The 18,730-nt window shown below is 51.3% G+C and overlaps 1 protein-coding gene and 1 non-coding gene across 6 annotated transcripts in view; one reads left to right on the forward strand and one right to left on the reverse strand.

Annotated features, from left to right (window-relative positions):
• The window catches only part of Farp2 (FERM, ARH/RhoGEF and pleckstrin domain protein 2), a 96,727-nt gene that overhangs the window by 49,086 nt on the left and 28,911 nt on the right, over positions 1-18,730 (forward strand). For all 5 annotated transcript variants that reach the window (XM_026414786.2, XM_026414791.2, XM_026414790.2 and 2 more), the window contains 9 exons: positions 383-425; positions 1,882-1,960; positions 3,947-4,044; positions 6,505-6,619; positions 11,458-11,605; positions 15,068-15,163; positions 16,835-16,998; positions 17,370-17,438; positions 18,364-18,421. In XM_026414786.2, coding sequence (XP_026270571.2) covers positions 383-425; positions 1,882-1,960; positions 3,947-4,044; positions 6,505-6,619; positions 11,458-11,605; positions 15,068-15,163; positions 16,835-16,998; positions 17,370-17,438; positions 18,364-18,421 — 870 coding nt within the window. The remainder of the gene's footprint in view (positions 1-382; positions 426-1,881; positions 1,961-3,946; positions 4,045-6,504; positions 6,620-11,457; positions 11,606-15,067; positions 15,164-16,834; positions 16,999-17,369; positions 17,439-18,363; positions 18,422-18,730) is intronic.
• Positions 765-837, reverse strand: Trnav-gac (transfer RNA valine (anticodon GAC)). Its single transcript has one exon. It is a non-coding gene; the product is annotated as a tRNA-Val (tRNA).

Here is an 18,730-nt window from a genome sequence, read left to right on the forward strand (position 1 = left end):
TCTGCTCTGGTGCCACAGAGGGCCTGTCTCATGCGGTGGCCCTCTGGGGGTTGTGGTCCGTGAATGCGATGTGGTGTTGACCACATCCCCGAGGTGATCACTGGTGCCTGTCCTGAGCACAGTGACTGAGTGCTGGGCTCAGGAGAGATGACTAGTGTGACTGCAGTTTAGTGTCCCCCCGCTCTTGAAGCAGGCATTGCTGAGCTTCCCATGGTTTGTCGAGATTTGGTTTCTATAAAAAGGGAGTAGAGTCAAAATATCTCTGTTATAAAAATTTCTCTTAATCATAAGTATTTTTGTATTTTATAGCAAGATACAAAATACACTTATTAAATAGGAAAATCATTAATCGAGTTTTTCTCTTTTGTTAAATTCTCTTTAGATTTGGCTTGAACCTATGAAACCCATCATTAGGCAAGTACGAAGTAAGTCCTTTGTGTAACTCTCATAAGACTGTGGTCACCAGATGCCCTGTTATAGAATGCTGAGGCTCCAGGTGTGTCCACACACTTGTGTCACTCCACGGCAGATGAGCTTAGAAGCACTTTGCTCTTGATTCCAGCTGTAGAGGAGAGGTGGGTGGGATGACACATCTGTCTCAGGTGGTCCTGGGTGACCACCTCACATTGGAAGTTATAGGATATATTGTTTGGTATCTTAAATTTTGGCTAATATGTAAAACAGTAAGCATGTACTTTGTACACAGGCTGTGAAAATGCACTATGGTGCCTCTCTTAGGTAGCTTGCTTGCTTGCTTACTTATTTTGGTGTGCTGGGGATTGAACCCAGGGCTTCTTGCAGGTCAGGCAAGAGCTCTACCACTGAGCCACATCCCCAGCCCATAGGTAGCATTTTGATAAAATGTTAATACTGTTCCATAATGATAAACGTAATTGTAATTGTGAGCATAATTGTTTTTGTTAGTTTCCTTATTAAATTTAAATATGAAGGCATACAGTAATAGTCCTCAGTTCTTATATATATCATATACGATAAAGTCTCTAATTTTCTGAATCACCATAACTATTTTTTTCTGGTTCAAAGTTGAAGACAAGAGGATGTGTGAAAGTAACTTTGTCCTGCACAGATGAGCTAAGGCTGTTTAGGTTCCCTAGTGTCTTAGCAAATGGCTCCTCCTTATTATATTGTGTACATGTACAAACATACAACCATACATCCAACCACATGTGCAGCTAGCTACAACACACCAGTAGGCACATGTGGAGGAGAAATCTGGTGTGTGCAGTCACAGACAGTGCCCGAGACTTGGCGACAGTGGTCGGTGACGGCCGCCGAGTGAAAGAGCAGCTGCTCTTGTGGTGGAAATCGCATGGCTGTTTTACTATTAAATTTCTGTGGCACAAAGACATTCAGTTCAGCTATATCTTATGCCTTTTCCTTACAAAAATCAGTTCTAGTTCAGTGTAGTAAGTGGTAGTAACATTTTCTTTCATTAATATATATAAGGATTTCAAAAAAATTTTTTTACTACTGCATTAAAATGGTATTAACACTTGAACTTCATCATTTTTATCCTAAAATGTAAACAGGGATTTAAAAAAAAAATTTTAATGATGTTGGGGATTGAACAACACACCTACCCAGGAATATATTCCACAATTTAATGGGCAGTTTCCAAAGATTTATAAAATAATCTCTGCTTAGGGAAATAAAAGATTTTAAATTTCTCTTCAGTATGTGTGATTGGTGCTTAGGATTCATACTCATGCACAGGAAATGCTTTAATACCATCCTACCAGAGGAGAAAATGCTTAACAGCCCAGCCCATTTTAAAGCACTCACCCAATTACACAGTAATATATGGAAAGAGAATTAATACAAAAATCAGCTTTTGTGAAATCTAAAAGTTTCTTTTTATAGGACCAAAGAATGCAGTGCTTCGCCTAGCTGTGAAATTCTTCCCACCTGATCCTGGTCAGTTGCAAGAAGAATATACAAGGTGAAGAGCTCACTCTGCACTGGAGCTGCGGCCCCCGGGGTCCTGTATTTATTTCTCTACCATGAATGATCAAGAATGGATGAGTTAGTGCACACATAAAAACAGAAAGTGAAGAGCAGCGCTGTGACAGTGACTCATGCACAGACCTGGATGTACAGCAGGCTTAGAAGGAAGGTCGCAGGGGGAACTTGAGAAGGAAGGCTGGAGGGCATGAACCAGAGCCCCGTGGGCTAGGGAGCAGCTCAGTCTGGGAGGCCTTGCAGATGCATGGAGCAGAAGCGTCAGGCCGTTTCTTTTGTGCTGCTCCCTTTAATTCAAGGTGGCTCTTTTGCAGAAATGATTGAAAGACAGTGTGAATAGTAGTCATCTGGTCAGTGAGGAGATGGCAACTCCTTTCTTGTGCTTTTTTTTTTTTTTTTTTTTTCCTCCACTGTATGTTAAAAAAAGAGAGAGCGGAGAGAGCAAGAACTAAAGCAGGACCTAAAAGCCAGCTTGAAGCCCCAGGTCAGCTGCAGGTCACAGAGGACGGGGTCCTTGTCATAGCAGCAGCAGAGCGCCTCTCTGCCCTGAGTCCCGGCTGGACCCACAGCATCTCAGAAACTCTGAAAGGTTTCTTGAGGTCATGTTGACATCTGGGAATCGGGACGGTCACAGCGAGGAGAGGGAGAGAGCTCTTGCCCTCCGCCTCTGTTTTGAGGTTGAGGAGACCCCACTGCAGGGCTATGGAGTGCCTCTGTGAGTGAACAGAGTGTAGCTGGCAGCCTGTTGAGTCTCTGGAGGGACTCGCTCTGAAATAGGTCTCCTAACAGTTGTTGGTAACAGGAAGTGCTCTCTAAGTGAGAGCCCTGGCCTCAACCTTAGCAGTCAGACCCGGAGTCAGTTTGACCTTTGCTTCCCTTGGCCTCATTTCTAAGCAGTCAGTCCTTTTTTTATTTATTAAAAAGTACATGGTTTTGACAAAAGGAAAACTTTTCCACGTCACAGTATGTAGAATAAAAAGCCAAAGTTCTCTGTCCTGCTCACAGAGCCCACTCTCCAGGTAAGTACCAGAGCTTGGCAGGAGTCTTCCTGACGCGTGGCAGGACCCGGGGAGTGCCGTCTCACACCGCAGACCTGGCAGACGGGCAGCCGCGGCCGACCTTCCGCCTGAGCCCCCAGGCTGCACCTGGATTCACTCAGTCATTCTCATATTCCAGTTTTTCTCTGACGAAATGCTGCAAAGAGCTGTCATTTTTGAACTCCAAGAATATTACTCTAGAAAAATTTTGTAGGAGCGGAACTACTGAGTTTAAAAGGCAGCAAATTGTAAATTGCAAGAGAATGTAGGAAATTTTAATGGCTTGCACTGTTTGCATGGTGAATTCCAGGGAGGGGAGGGAATTAGTGTTCACCATTGCATTCGAGCTCTGAGACCAGGACCTGGAACTTAACACATGCTCAGTCATTACCCACAAGTGAATATGGAAATCTTTTCAAACTGCTTTCTCTGTTCACATTATCATCAGTTGTATTTCATAGTGCTTGTTTCTCAGATGCTGGCTGAGACACATATTATCAGTCTATTAAATATTTTCCCAGTCATAGTTTTAAGCTGTGTCTTAATTGTATATTTCTGGTATTTCACCCAAGACTGTGAGTACAGTTTTATACCATGAGTCTGTGGACGTCCTAGCTGGAGGCATTGCTGCACACAGTGTGGTTGTGGGTCTGTGGTGTGCCTGGAGGGCATGGTTCCTTTTGGACATGGCTTTGCCTGTGTGCTCAGCACTTTCTGTGTGTCCTCTGAGCTGTGTTCAGTCTACTGAACCCATCTGTCATCTGACCTTTGGTTGGGGCCACCTGTTGCCATAAGGCCTTTTGTGACCTGTTTCCTGGGGGCCCTGCATTTTGCTCCCTGCTGGTTACTGCTGCTTCTGGGGCCTCTTTGCTTTCCTGCCATCAGAGGACATTTGGAGCTGACCTCTCTGGTCTTGAATTCCCTTCTAGGTACTTGTTTGCCTTGCAACTCAAGAGAGACCTCCAGGAAGAGCGCCTGGCCTGCACTGCCACCACAGCGGCCCTGCTCACAGCCCACCTCCTGCAGGGTCAGTGCCCCTGACTGCCCACCCCCGCAGCTGTGCCGGCCAGGTCTTAGGCCCCGCACTCAGGACGAGCCACGGTCAGCTGCTGCTGCACATGCACGATCACCTCAAAGAATGACGGCTTCACCTTGGTTTCATTCTGTTTTTTTCTTATTTGTTTGCAGTGCTGAGGAATTTGTGTTCACCATTGGCCTCCCCTGGGCTAGGCAAGCGCTACACCACTGAGATATATCTTCAGGCCTCTTTTATTTTTTAATTTTCAGACAGAGTCTAGCTAAATTGCCACCTGCCCCAGCCTTCTGAGTCACATTCTTTTTTTTTTTTTTTTAGTGGTAAATGGGCACAATATCTTTATTTATTCATTTATTTTTATGTAGTGCTAAGGATCAAATCAGCGCCTCACATGTGCCCAGGCAAGTGCTCTACCACTGAGCTACAGCCCCAGCCCATGAGTCTCATTCTCGGTGGCCAAGGGTCACCTTCTGTGAAGACATCCTAACAGATGTCTCCACCTCGAGGCTGGAGGCCGAACTCTGCAGCCACAGTCCTTCTTGAGTCTCCTCTCACCTGTGGCTTTGTGCATTTTAACAGTGTGCCTTCAGTCTAGATCTAGACCATCAATCAGCTTCTCAGCACACCCAGAGAGGGGCCTCCTGGGAGCCAGCCACAGTCCTCTGGGAGGAGGGAAGCATTAATGGTGGAGGAGAAAGCAGGCCTTTCCACAGTGTCCCCTACCAGCAAGAGATAGGCAAGGTGTGTGAAGGGTGGTGGGTCCCTTAGCAGTGGGAAGAGGTCCTGAGAAGCAGACATGTGCCACAAGGCCCCAGAGCCACCTGTCAGCTGGAGAGGGCGTGCCCATGCTGCTGCCCACTGGAGCACCGCCGCCTCACACACGCCTGTCTCTGAGCTGTGAGTGCAGGACGGTTGGCATGTATGGCTGCAAGAACTGTGGGGTCAGTAAGTGAGGGGCTATCTGCAGTCCCCGCCCTTCCTCAGGCACACATGCCCTGCTGGGGCTGGCCGTCCTATACGGACTCCACCACACACTCTCAAAGGGAATCTCAAACTGAGTCTGAGTTTTTCACTGGGCCCGAAACCCTGTTTGACAGGCAGCACTTGGGTGGTTCCTCCTGGCTGCTGGCTAGAAGCACTTGTAGAGGGCTCTGTGTGGTCTGGCTGGGCTGCCAACATCAACAGTGGCCCACTGCAGTTTTCCCAGGGGTGCTGCCTTGTAGCAGGGTGCTCTGAACCAGGGCTGCTGCTGTAGAGACGGGGCAAGCTGTGCTCTGTGAGCCGGGCCTGCACTTAGGAGAGGCAGCTAGCTGACACTCTGGCCGCACTGTGCTGTGAGTCAGAATGTCCCCACTGGCATCGTGGATGGGCACAGTGTGGGTGGTTCACTCTCCATTGGCTCCAGGTAGGCAGTTGGTGCTGTGCTCGCAACCATCCTGTGAATTCAGGATTGTTTTAGAACATTTCAGAAGCATGTATTGCTTGAAATGATTGAATGTAATACTGCACCCAAAAACATTTATGGGGGCTGGGGATGTGGCTCAAGTGGTAGCGCATTTGCGTGGCATGCGTGGGGCACTGGGTTCGATCCTCAGCACCATATAAAAAAAAAGATGTTGTATCCACGAAAACTAAAAAATAAATACTTTAAAAAAAAAACATTTATGGCCTTAAAGTAACATGAAATCACAGACATTATTTCTTAGGAAATTTGAGAAGCCCTTCAGGAAAAAGTGATTTAAAATACATCATCTTGAAACAAATAACATACATTAACCTGGTCACACTGGCCATGAGACAGTTTACTTATGAAGTGTGGTGTAAAAAATAGTGAGCACACAGACTCGGGGCTCATGATCAGCCTCTTTGAAACCCTTCACCAATCTTTGCTCTTTAAGAGTCAGGAAAAATTCCTTCCACCTGCCCTCTTAGTTGGACAACATAAAATATTTGGAAAACTAAGGTACCGATTTTGTTTTTTTAGGAATATATCATTTTGCCAGGCAAAATGGCACACGCCTGTGGTCCCAATGACTCAGAATGCTGAGATGGGAGAATGGCAAGTTGGAGGGCTGCCTGAGCAGCTTAGCAAGACCTTGTCTCAAAAAAAGACCTGGGGCTGGGGCTGGGGCTCAGTGGCAGAGCGCTTGCCTAGCATGTGTGAGGCACTGGTTCGATCCTCAGCACTGCATGTGAATAAATGAATAAAATAAAGGTCCATCAACAACTAAAATAAAATTTTAAAAAAAAAAAGAACTGGGGATGTACCTCAGTGGTAAAGCATCTCTGGGTTCAATCCCCAATACCAGGGGGAAAAAACAGGAATATATTATCTTACTACAGACTTAGGGTGGGTTTTCTTACTGTTGGTTTGTGCATGTGCACGTACAAATGCTTGTCTGTTACTTTATTTCATAATCTGAACAACTGACTTCCATCGTCTCGTCTCAGCGGAAATAGGAGATTACGATGAGACCCTGGATCGAGAACACCTCAAGGACCACGAGTACTTGCCTAGCCAGGAGTGCTGTCTCGAGAAGATCCTGGACTTCCATCGGAGGCACATGTAAGTGCCTTGTCACTGCAGTCACGGTTGCTGGCACGTAACCAGAAGGGGTCCTTGTTCAGGCTTCTGTGGGATTCTAAAGGAATGACACCTGTTGCTTCCCAGCCTCAGGACACATAGTGGCCCCAGGGTGGCTCTGCTGACACAGGTCACAGCTAGACTGGGTTCAGACACAGACCCTGCTGATTCAGGGTGAGGACCCCAGGGCTTGTATAGGAGGCTGGCAAGTAGAGACTCTGTTGATTGGGACTTCTGCTTCCTAGAGGGACCTGGCCAGGGGTGCTGCACCCAGGGCCAGGCAGGGCCCTCCCCCAGGAGCAGCCCCCCAGGGCCAGGCGGGGCCCTCATCCAGGAGCAGCCCCCCAGGGCCAGGTGGGCCCTCCTCCCCCCCCCCCAGGAGCAGCCCCCCAGGGCCAGGCGGGGCCCTCATCCAGGAGCAGCCCCCCAGGGCCAGGCGGGATCCTCATCCTGAAGCAACTTGTCATTTGTGGCATGGGACAGAAGGAGCATTTGCGCACATTGCTGGTGGCAGTCATGCCAAAAACCACTCTTTGACCTACTCCAACAGCTTCCTCTTGAGACAGAATGTAGGGCATGTGGAGGGTGCTGAGCGGGAAGGGCCCTGGGGGCTGAGAGCTCTGACTCCTAGTCGTTGTGGGACTTGGCCTAAGGACCCTCCTGCCTTCTGGAAGACTCCTCCTGCCCTCAGGCGAATGTTGCACCGCAGCCTTGGTGACACTGCCCTGCGACCTGGCGGTGGCCTTCACACCCCCTGTGCAGGGTCTGAGTGCCAGGCACTGCTGCAGTCCTCCCTGTCTCAGCACTGCTGGGTCAGTGTGAACAGCTCCCTTGGACTGTGGACCCTGTGAGGTGTTGTGGGTCACATGCCTGTGACCAGTCAGTGGGCGGGGAGACCTTTGGTGTGCCTGGCATTACGGCAGGTTCCAGATCAGAGAAGCACTTCTTTGGGTGAGAATTTGAGTGCACAGCAAGCACAGCCCCAGTGTCCCTGAGCTCGGGTCGCAGGCAGAGCCTGCTTGGCAGTGGGGAGGCCCTCTGAAGGCTGGGCATGCAGCAGTGGAGGCGGCCATCAGGCCCAGCCATAGCCTGGGAGAAAGGGTGAGGGGGGACGGTTCCAGCTTTGACATAGTTAGCATGCCAGCTGATGGAGAAGGCACAGCCATTGCCATCAGAGAGAGTGCTGTGGCAAGCAGGCCCTGTGCCAGTACTTCACGTGTCCATGGACACCCACATGGTACATCCTGTCCTTGACCCTTTGTCACGGGTGAGAGCTCGCAGAGCCCTGCCCTAGGTACACTGTGCAGGCTGCCTGGGTGTCTTCAGTGCTGGTAGCCCAGTGTCCACTTGCCTTCTCTGACGGCTCTGTTGCCCCGGGTGCCCCGTGGCTTTCCCCCAGCTGATGGCAGGGGAGGTGTCGCTACTGTGAGTTCAGACCCTGAGGCCCTCTCCAAGGGGAGGCCGTCACCCATACAGGACTTACTCCTCCCTGCCGAAAAACACAGAGCAGGGTCTGGAGACCTTGAGGAAGAGTGGATTGGGCACTGTTTAGCCCATCCCAGTGGACAGATGGGTTCAGGATGCTGGGAGCGTGTTTCAGCACGCAGCACAATTCCTGATGCTGTCCTCAGCAGACATCCCATGGTGCCAGCACCTCTTACCTTGGGGGTCTCCACTGAGCTTCAGCCTCCTTCCCACATCTTCATGCGTTGCCTCTCTGAGGCGGCCTTCAGGGACTCCCACCCTGCTGCACTCTCCCTGGCCTGCAGTTCTGCAGGACCAGCACCACATGACTGATGCCAGGCTCTGCCACCTGGCAGTAGCCACGCCTTCTGAGACAGGCTGCAGTAACCTGAGTGCCTGGGTGGCGGAACACAGTGCAGTGATTTCCAGGCCCCTCATGCAAGCAGGGTGCCCAGGGTCTCTTGTCAGAGGAATCACTTTTACAACCTCGGGCCTGAAGTGGGCATTCTCTTGCCAGTTCCTGAGATGCCCTACATCACCTTTCCTGTTGTTTCTTGGTAAAGGTCGTAGCGAATCTTCAGTGCTGTGATTTCTTGACCACACCTTCTTAGCCCCAGTTTTCTAGCTTGACTGTAAGTTTTTCAGATCTTCCTGCTCTGCTCTGCCTATCACAGTAAACCTGGCTGAAAGCTGCCAGCAGTGTCCATGCCACCTACCCGTGCTGCCTTGAAACTTCCTCTGCAGATTAATTACTTCATCAACTTTAAATTCAGTCTCACAGAAAATCTCAGGGCATGGACAAAATGTGAACAAGTTCTTAGCTAAAACATAAATGGAATGGCTCTGATCCAGTTTCCAGTGTGTGCCACTCCTGGTCCCAGTTTCTGTTGAGTCTGCTTTACATCACCGTGACCAAAACCCCGCAGCAACTTAGAGGAGGAAAAGTGTACTTAGCTCATGGTTTCAGGTGCTCGGGAGAAGGTCAGCCAACGCCATAGCTCTGGCTCGAGGTGAGGCAGAACATCATTATTGGAAGGTGTGGAGGAGGAAACAACTCAAGACTGACAACCAGAAGGAAAAGAGAAACCCAAAGGCACGTCCCCTAGTGACTCCTTTCCCTGCTGCACAGGTACCACCCAGTTAATGCATATCAGTGGATTAACCCACTGCTTAGGTCACACCTCTCACAGTCACCTAAATTCCAAGTATTCCTGCATTGTGTCACACGTGAGCTTTCAGGGGACACCTCAAATTATAACATTATTTGCTCAAGTTTTTTTCTTCCCATACCTTTATTTATTTTTATGTGTTGCTGAGGATTGAACCCAGCACCTCACACGTGCTAGGCCAGCACTCTACCACTGATCCACAGCCCCAGCCCAGCTTAAGTTTTAAAGACAGTAGTGAACCTTTGGGGGGCTTTGTAGGCAAGTGGTGAAGCACTTGCCTAGCATGTGTGAGGCACTGGTTTGATCCTCAGCACCACATGAAATAAATAAAACAAAGGCATTATGTCCATCTATAACTAAAAAAATATATATAATAATGTACCTTTGGGCTGGCATTGTGGCTCAGTGGTAGCATGCTCGCCTAGCAAGCGCGAGGCCCTGGGTTCGATCCTCAGCACCACATAAAAACAAAGGTATCGTGTCCAACTACAACTAAAGAATATATTTTTTTAAAAAATAGTATACCTTTATTTTAATCAAAGTAAGTTTCTTACTTTGTCTCAGGATTCTAATGGCTCTTCCTCAACCCACTGGAAATCCTTTATAAGCCTGGACAAGATATCCAGATGGGTTTTTCTTGATGTTACCACATTTCTATTGGATCTTAGAAACTGCGGGAGGGGGTTTTGCAGTTGGCTGTGGATCCGGTTCCTGTGAGAAGTACAGAACTGCATAGTGAAGCATAGTTACGAAACCCCTGGCTCCTCAACCATAGGTGGAGTGGTTGTCCACCTATGCATTGAATGGTGGCACACGCCTCTGATCCCAACAGCTCTGAAGGCTGAGGCAGGGGGATTGCGAGTTCAAGACCAGTGTGGGCAACTTAGCGAGGTCCTGTCTCAAAAGAGCCCGGAGTGTAGCTCAGTGGTAGAATGCCCCTGGGTTCAGTCCCTAGTTCCACAACAAAAGGAAGAGGGGTGGGAAATGTTCCCTGGTGGCTTTGCAGATCATTAGTATTTCCAATTGGTACCTGTTAAAATGCAGTACACTTTGTGCTGGGTTCTCTTCGTGGTGATTGGGGTTTATAAACAGGTAAGGCAGTGGTCAGTGTCCACAGCATAGTCCTGGAACAGAAGTCACAATGGCAGAGAACCCACATAGTCACTTTGTTCCTTGAAGATTCAAAAAGGAAGAGTTGTTAGGTAAGCTCCCACATGTGGGTGCGGGCTGTGGGGTCCCAGGCGCTCCCACATGTGGGCATGGGCTCTTGTGGCTTGCCAATAGTTGTGTCTTCCTTGGCCCCAGCCAAGATGCATGTGAACGTGGCTCTCCTGGAGGCCACTCGCTTCCCCGAGGACCATGTTCAGTGTTTCTTGGTGACATCACCTGCACCTTGGATTGGGCAAAGATGACATTTTGGAAGACTATATGAATAAAGCCAATTGTTTAGAGAATGATTTTTTTTTAAGAGAGAGTGAGAGAGGAGAGAGAGAGAGAATTTTTAATATTTATTTCTTAGTTCTCGGTGGACACAGCATCTTTGTTGGTATGTGGTGCTGAGGATCGAACCCAGGCCTCACGCATGCCAGACGAGCACGCTACCGCCTGAGCCACATTCCCAGCCCTAGAGCATGATTTTTTAAATACTTTTTTTGTAGTTGTAGATGGACACAATATATTTACTTTTTTTCACGTAGTGCTAAGGATTGAACTCAGTGCCACACACATGCAAGGCAGGTACTCTACCACTGAGCCACAGCCACAGCCTGAGAATGATATTTTTATTCAACTTTGTTACTTGGTCTTTATGGAAGTGTATTGTAGCAGTTAGAAGTGTACATTATGAAAAAACCTTCTTAAAACATGAAATTGGCCTTGATGAGTCAGTGGTGTCATCAGTGACCTCTTTTCTGACTTGATTTTGATGGCTGCATGTGACCTTGTCCCTCCTGCAGCACTCAGTGAACCTGAGGAGCACTCTGCTACTAGGGAGAGGCTTGGTGGGGAGCTCAGTGCTCTGCCTGCGCATCGCCCGTGGGGTGGGTACAGAGGCCGAAGCTGCAGGACCTCCTTGCTGGTTGCTGGTTGGCCTTCGTGTTCTCTGTTTACTGGACGGCTTCTTTCATATGTGTGGCTGTTGCAGAAACCCAGGGTCTCAGTGATGCCATCCAGTGTCCTTCCTTACAGGGGCCAGACGCCTGCTGAGTCGGATTTCCAGGTGCTGGAGATTGCTCGCAAGCTGGAGATGTATGGTATCAGATTCCACACAGCTTCCGACAGGGAGGGGACCAAGATTAACCTGGCAGTGTCGCACATGGGTGTCCTGGTGTTCCAGGTGGGTGGCGGGCACAGGAGGGGCGGGGGCTGAGCGACTGGGGGTGTTTGCTGTGTTGTAGGTGGATCTCTGTGTGTGCCTGAGGGGCCTCCTCCCAGGGTCGCCCACTCCCTTCCCTGCTCCTGTTTATCCTAATGCTGAACCAAAGCTCACCCCTGAGAGTCCCACCCAACCACAGCTCTGGCTCTTTGTGGGCAGCTCTGCCAGGATGCGGTGGCTGGGAACTGGTCGTCTGTGTGCAGAGCACCTGCAGCCCAGGTGGGAAGCAGAGGAGCCGGTGCTGTGCTCCGAGAGAACCAGGGTCTGCTCACAGGAGGCCGAGGGGAAGCACCTCTCTGAAAGTACTCAGGGAGGCCCACAGTGGGGACACAACAGGCCCCCCGGGTTTCAGCCCCCTGGAGTGTGGACCAGAGAGTCCAGGAGCCTGGAAGGAGCTGAGCCATTGGTGCTGGGCCTGCACTGACAGCCACTAGCAAAGAAGCCCTGCTGAGACGGCCCTGAGTGCCTCCGGCCTGCAGACAGGTGCATAGAGCCCTGTGGGCTCCATCTGGCTGCCCTCGAGCGCTTGCACTGGGCCTTCTTCTTCTTTTTTTTTTTTTTTTCTAAGAGAGAGATTTTTTTTTTAATATTTATTTTTTAGTTTTGGGCGGACACAACATCTTTGTTTGTATGTGGTGCTGAGGATGGAACCCGGGCCACACGCATGCCAGGCGAGCGCGCTACCGCTTGAGCCACAGCCCCAGCCCAGCACTGGGCCTTCTTGCTGGTTGCGGGGCTCCCTGCCTGCACCCCCCGCCCTCCCACAGCGTGGCTCCATGGCCTCGTTCTGTCGTGTTCCTTGCCCCACCACTGAGCTGCACTTGCAGCCTTCTATATCTTAAAACAGGCCTCACTAAGTTGCCCAGGCTGATCTCTGCAGTCCTCCTGCCTCAACTTCCCAGATTGTGACAGGTGGCCACCACGCCTGGACGCAGTGTTTTCTGAGGCGTCTGAGAGTCAGTGGCATGCACCCTCGCCCCTTCAGCACATGCCGCCCTTTGCCCCGGTGCCATGTGCAGCCGTCACTGACACCCTTGGTGCACCTCTGTTCTCCAGGACACCATTGTTTTCCAGTTGGTCAACAAGCGCAGTAGTGTCTATGCTCTGCTCCCTCCAGGACAGGGTCCAGCTGGGACCAGGCATGACGTCTGGCCTCAGCAGCATGGGAGAGCATGTTTTTCTTCTTTGTAACGATGTACTCCCTCTGTTCCCCGCTAGACTTGGGGGTGCCTTACCAGCTGGACCCATGGAACCTCATCCTGCCCTTCAGCATGGGGCGCCGTCAGGTGCCTGGGCCGTCTGTGCTCAGCAGGGGTGTTTCTAGTCCTTCCTCTGTGGCATTGCTGGTTTGTCTCTTTTCCCTGATAAGCAGTCCAGGGAGACCCTTCACGACCACACGGATGTCCAGCCACTCTGGAAGCCCTTGAGTTGCATCACTGAACCAGGCCCTGCCAGAAAGGCCTCAAGCCTGCTCCCCGAGAGCCTGTTGCACTCGGCCCAGCAGCGGGCAGCTGGGGAGAGCCCCTCTGGTAGAGAGGTACTAGCTCACTCAGAACAGTGGAGCTGGCACTGGGAAGGCAAGACAGACGGGCAGAACTCCACCAAGGATAGCCTTCCCCTGTCAGAGCTTGGCAGACGGAACCCTGCTCCCTGCTGTGTGGAGCTGAGAGAAGCAGTCTTCCTTGGGCACAAGTGTGAAATCCATTTTATAGTTTTCATTCTGGCCTTGTTTGTCATCCTGAAATATTGGGAATTAACCCAAGAGGCCGGTTAAATGAATGGTGCACACTCATATTCTGGGTGCGAGGCTGTGGGAAGGCGGGCACGGCACTCTCCACACCCAGCCCCTGGGCAGCCGAGCAGTGGGCGCTGCGGCAGGCTGCAGGAAGGTAGGAGGGGCCGGGGGTGGGGGCGGAGTGCTCGAGTCTCAACTCAGACCTCGTTGGTGTGTCATTATGTCACGTTTTCAGAAAACCGAGTAAGAACGAGCAGGATGCTTTCGGAAGAGCAAGGTGACAAGCAGGTGCTTCCAGATGAAGGACTAGGGATCATGCTGGCAGAGGAGAGTGATAGAGCGGGAGTTGTCACCACCAGGCAGAGTAAAGTCAGGAGAGAGGGAAACAGAAACCCTGAGGTGATGGCAGGCAGGCAGGCAGGCAGGCACCCAGGGAGGCCTCCAGCGGCAGAGCCTCCATGCCCGCCCTGCTCAGAGGTGGCCCCAGGGCCACACACCTGTGATCCTACCTGGGAGGTGAGGCAAGGTGGCCAGTTTGAGGCCTGTGTCATAACAGGAAGGGTTGGGAGTGCAGCTCAGTGGGGAATGCTCACCCGGCGTGTGTGGCGTGTGCCAGGCCCCGGCTCCATCCCAGCAGTGGAGGAAAGAACAGGAAAGGGCTGGGGCGGGGCTCAGTGGTGGAGCACTCGCCTCCCCTCCCACATGGGAGGCACTGCCTTCCATCCTCAGCACCACATGAAAAAGTATTGCATTTATCTATAACTAAAAAAAAAAAAATGTATTTTTTAAAAAGTAGAGGAGAGCCCCACCCTGCTGCAGTGCTCCCCCAGTCCCCAGCCCCCGGCCTGCGGGGCGCCCTCTGGGCCTGTCCTGGGCTCTCCCCATGGTGCAGTCTTACAGAGCGTGCCCTGTCCTCTGGCCTTCAGCTGTCTGTCATGCTCTTTGCAGCTGAAGGTGAAGGTGTTGCTGTCTCTGAAGGGTCCACTCCTCATCCCACCGCCTTCCCCCATAGTTGCAGGAAGGCTAACTGGTGTTAGTGTAGAAACTAGAGTGTTGGCAAAGTGTCCTTGTTGGTTTTTGTTAGATCTTGCTTTGGGACCTTTCAAGTTCATTGAAAAGCTTGACAGTGGCACAGAGAGCTCTGGCTAGATAAATACTTTCTGGACAGATTCTTTGAGACTCAATAAATGTCTACCCCACGTATGCTCCTGGTGGCCTTGGGCTGGCTCTGGTGTCACGAGGACATGTGCCACTGTCCTCACACACCACCCTGCAGGCTCACTCTGCTCTCTGGCTGTTGCTGGCTCGCCCTCTGGAGCCGTCTCGAAGCTGCACACTTGTATACCTGCTCACATGTCTGAGGATGAGGACACCAGGCGTCCCCTTGGCTCCTGTTCCATTTCAGGCCTGGCCCTTCAGGCTTTCCTCAGCTCAGCCAAGAAGCCCGAGCACCCTGTCCCCTGTCATGTTAGCACTGATTGGTGAAATTGTCATGAAGCCTCATCCAGGAAGTCAGGTTGTCTTCTTGACACAGAAGAGTCAGTGTGTGCGCAGTTGTTCCCCAGGCCATGGAGGGTGTCGGACGGCCACTGTGCTGCAGGGTCATCCTGGTCGCCCTGAGCCCTCTCTGCTGCCTGAGGAGGAGAGTCTGCTGGGTGACAGCCACTGCACCTGTCTGTCTGTTTCAGGGAACCACCAAAATCAACACCTTCAACTGGTCCAAGGTCCGTAAACTGAGCTTTAAGAGGAAACGGTTTCTTATCAAACTCCACCCGGAGGTCCATGTAAGTATTTTGAGCACTTTTTAAATTATTGAAAGATTTTTTAAAAAATACCTCGTAGATCCTTGCAGTGCCTTGCACACAGCATTGAAGGACAGGTGGGGCCTAGAGACATGAGGCCATCTGTCCCACAGGCCACACACCCCCCGGTTCCACCTGGGGCTTCAGACTCACTGCCCAAGGAGGCCTGAGAATGCACATGTCCAGGGCACCACTGCCTCATTCTGCAGGTGGCAAAGCCGAAGTCCACGTTGTCCAGAGTGAGCCAAAGGCTCCAGGGAAGCAGAGAACCTAGGGTCTCGCTAAGTTGCTAAGGCTGGCCTTGACTTGCAGTCCTCCTCCCTCAGCCTCCCGAGTCACTGGGATGACAGGCATGTGCCACCGTGCCTGGCTTCAGAGTAAGAACTTCTGTCCAGAGGAATCAAAGGGCAGCCCTGGTCTTGTCACATGCCTTTAAATCAGCAGCTGACCTCCGAATAGCTCTGACTGAAGAACCCTTGATTTTCAGGAGATAAGTACTCCTTTCCTTAGAGTTCAGTCAGTAAAGGAACGATTCCATCTGAATTTAAAATGGAAAGAGCAAATATCTGTGCAGTCTGAGAGGTGAGGAAAGAGCACTGCTCAGAGTTGTCCAGATTGTCACGTTCCCGGGGTACTGAGGAAACTGGGGACAGAAGCAGACCAGCTGCACCCTCTGGGCTGAAGCCGGTTGCCCGCCAGGCCAGCTGAGGCACACTCTGAACCAGTCAGAAGAAGAGAGCCGCGGCCAGCAGGGCCTGGGGCTGAGTGGACATCCGCTGCGACGGAGCCTGAGGCCGATGGACTGTTGGGTGCTTGTGTAGCTCTCTAGCTGGGTGGTGCACGCCTGTCATCCCAGCTACTCAGGAAGCTAGGAGGACCCCAAGCTCAAGGCCAGCCTGCACAACTTAGCAAGGCCCTGTCTCAAAATAAATGGGAGAAGGGCTGGGGGGCAGTGCAGGGTGGGGCACTTGCCCTGCATGTGTGAGGCCCTGGGTTCCATCCCCAGCACTGGAAAACAGAACGCAAATAAAAGGCTATTTTTTCTTGTGAGTACACACCTGTTTCTTGCAGTTATTCTGAGAAGGTAGAGAAAGAAGATAATGACTTGCTCAGGTTACCAACGCAACTGTAATTGGAATAGCCTGGTGTTTCAAGGCCCAGAGCCATGTTGGTATCTGTACTTGGCAAAGTTACGTCTGCATCCCTCAGCACCTTGATTTTTAAGACTAAATAGAGGAGTTATTATGGTGCTTATGGACAGTAATTGTGTTCAGGCCTGGAATTTGGTTTCTGGGAATGTATCCTAAAGAACAGTTGTGAAGGAGAATGCAGTGGCTTCCCTATGGGACCCTGGCGTGGAGCGTCCCCGCGGTTCGGGTTTGGATGTGTGTTGTGCCTCGGGATGGGGGCAGGTGAGGTGCAGGGCTTTCTTCCACAGTGTCCACAGGGAAGATTCGCACTACGGCTTTCTCCACTGGACAAAGCCAGCAAAACTAGAAGCCTTTATATTCAATTTTTAGGGAAAAAAAACCTTCGTAATTTTTAATTTTGAAACTTCCTGATGTGTGATCTGCTTCCTGAATTTACCTTCTCTTGTCCAGTACCTTATCGTCAGGTTTGCTGCTTGAACTGCTTGCTGTGTTTTGTTCCCAGGGACCCTACCAGGACACGTTAGAATTCTTGTTGGGGAGCAGAGATGAGTGTAAGAACTTCTGGAAGATCTGTGTGGAGTACCACACCTTTTTTAGACTTCTTGACCAGCCCAAGCCAAAGGCAAAAGCTGTCTTCTTCAGCCGGGGCTCCTCCTTCCGATACAGGTAGGGCTGCCCTGGGCTGCAGGGTGGCCGGCCCCAGGTAGAGAGGGAGGTGGGCCGGGCAGACAGAACAGGCAGTGAGCAGCCACACGCAGGAGGTTCTCATGAGAGACGGTGACTGGACGGAGCTTATCAGCATAGTGGGACGGGGCGCCGCTCAGGGGCAGAGCGCTTGCCTAGCGCGTGCAAGGCCTGGGTGCGTCCCCAGCACCACAGATGAAAAGAAAACAGGCGTGACAGAAACATTGCCTGGAAGACCCGCACGCTTACTATAAAGTATGACTCCAAGATGTGCACACGCCTGTCCTCGAGCAAGGACAGAGGCCTGTGGTCACTGCTGGCTCTTTCTTGAGAACCCGAGCCTTTGTTCACAGTGGGAGAACTCAGAAGCAGCTGGCAGAGTACGTCCGAGACGGTGGGGTGAGGAGAACGCCATATGAAAGGTGAGCCCTGGGATCTCCAGGAGGTGAAGTCTGTGCTTTTAAAGTTAACATGTCAGGGGCCGAGGCTGGGGCTCAGTGGTAGGCACTGGGCTCAGTCCTCAGCACCACAAAAAAAATAAATTAAATAAAGGTATTGTGTACATCTGCAACTAAAAAAAAATATTTTTAAATTAATAGTTTTAATATTTATCTGAATAAAAGTCATTTCAAATTCACCAATTTTTTTTTTCTCCCACTGGGGGTTGAACCCAGGGGTGCTTAAGCACTCAGCCACATCCCCAGCCATTTTTTATATTTTATTTAGAGACAGAGTCTCACTGAGTTCCTTAGGGCCTCACTAAGTTGCTGAGACGGGCTTTGAACTTTGGATCCTCCTGCCTCAGACTCCTGAGCTGCTGGGATGACAGGCTGGGTTGACAGGCGTGCGCACTGCACCCAGCTACAAATAGGTTTTTTGATGCTTGATTCCTGTTTCAGTTTCTGTAAAAAGGCAGCTTTGTAGTCCCTACAGCTGTCGTACCCGTGTACGTGCATGTGTGTATATAGAGAGGTGCTACGTGTGGTTCCTCGTGTGCAGAGCTGAGCTGACGTAGAGCGGTTTACACAGCGCAGTGACTCAGATCTGAAAACCCGTGGGAGAGGCCTCATGACCCCCCCTCCTGGGGGTGCTGTTTTGCTTTGATTCTCCTTCCTTGTATCCTGCCCACTTCTTGTTAAGTGCCAGTCTGAGCTTCATGCCCACTGAGCTGTTCTTGCCTTCTTTCTTTCTGTGTGGGGGATTGGACCAGGTCTTGATGCCCTCCTCACGCCTGGCATGTCTCTCCGCTGAGCTGCTGCTCTGTGGGAGCTGCTGCTCTGTGGGAGCTGCCCTGCTGTGGGAGCAGGCCTGGGAGGGGAGGCTACTCACTGCCCATTCTGTTTGCAGATGGCACAGCAAGACCCAGGCATCCCTCCGTGCTCTGACTGCAGACCTGCCAAAACAGGTTAGTCGTCCCTGGCCAAAACCTGGGGCCTGCCTCTACCCTCTGGAAAACCACCTGCGTAGCCAGAAGCTCAGGTCGTCACAGTGGTTGGCCCTGCAGCTCCAGCCCTGGGACTCTTCAGCCAGGGGTGGCCCCGCCTGGAGCTCTGCCACTCAGTGTCCTTCCCACTGGGACCCTGCACAGCCCTTGGTGGCTTCCCAGCCCAGGTTTAGTTGTCGTGCAGGCATGCACAGACACCTCCCAGAAGGATGTGGCTGGGACGTCCCAAGGAGCAGCAGCTGCTGCTCCATCCCCTGCTTGAGGACAGTG

This window comes from Urocitellus parryii, chromosome 1 (genome assembly GCF_045843805.1).
Source record: "Urocitellus parryii isolate mUroPar1 chromosome 1, mUroPar1.hap1, whole genome shotgun sequence".
Taxonomy (NCBI): Eukaryota; Metazoa; Chordata; class Mammalia; order Rodentia; family Sciuridae; genus Urocitellus; species Urocitellus parryii.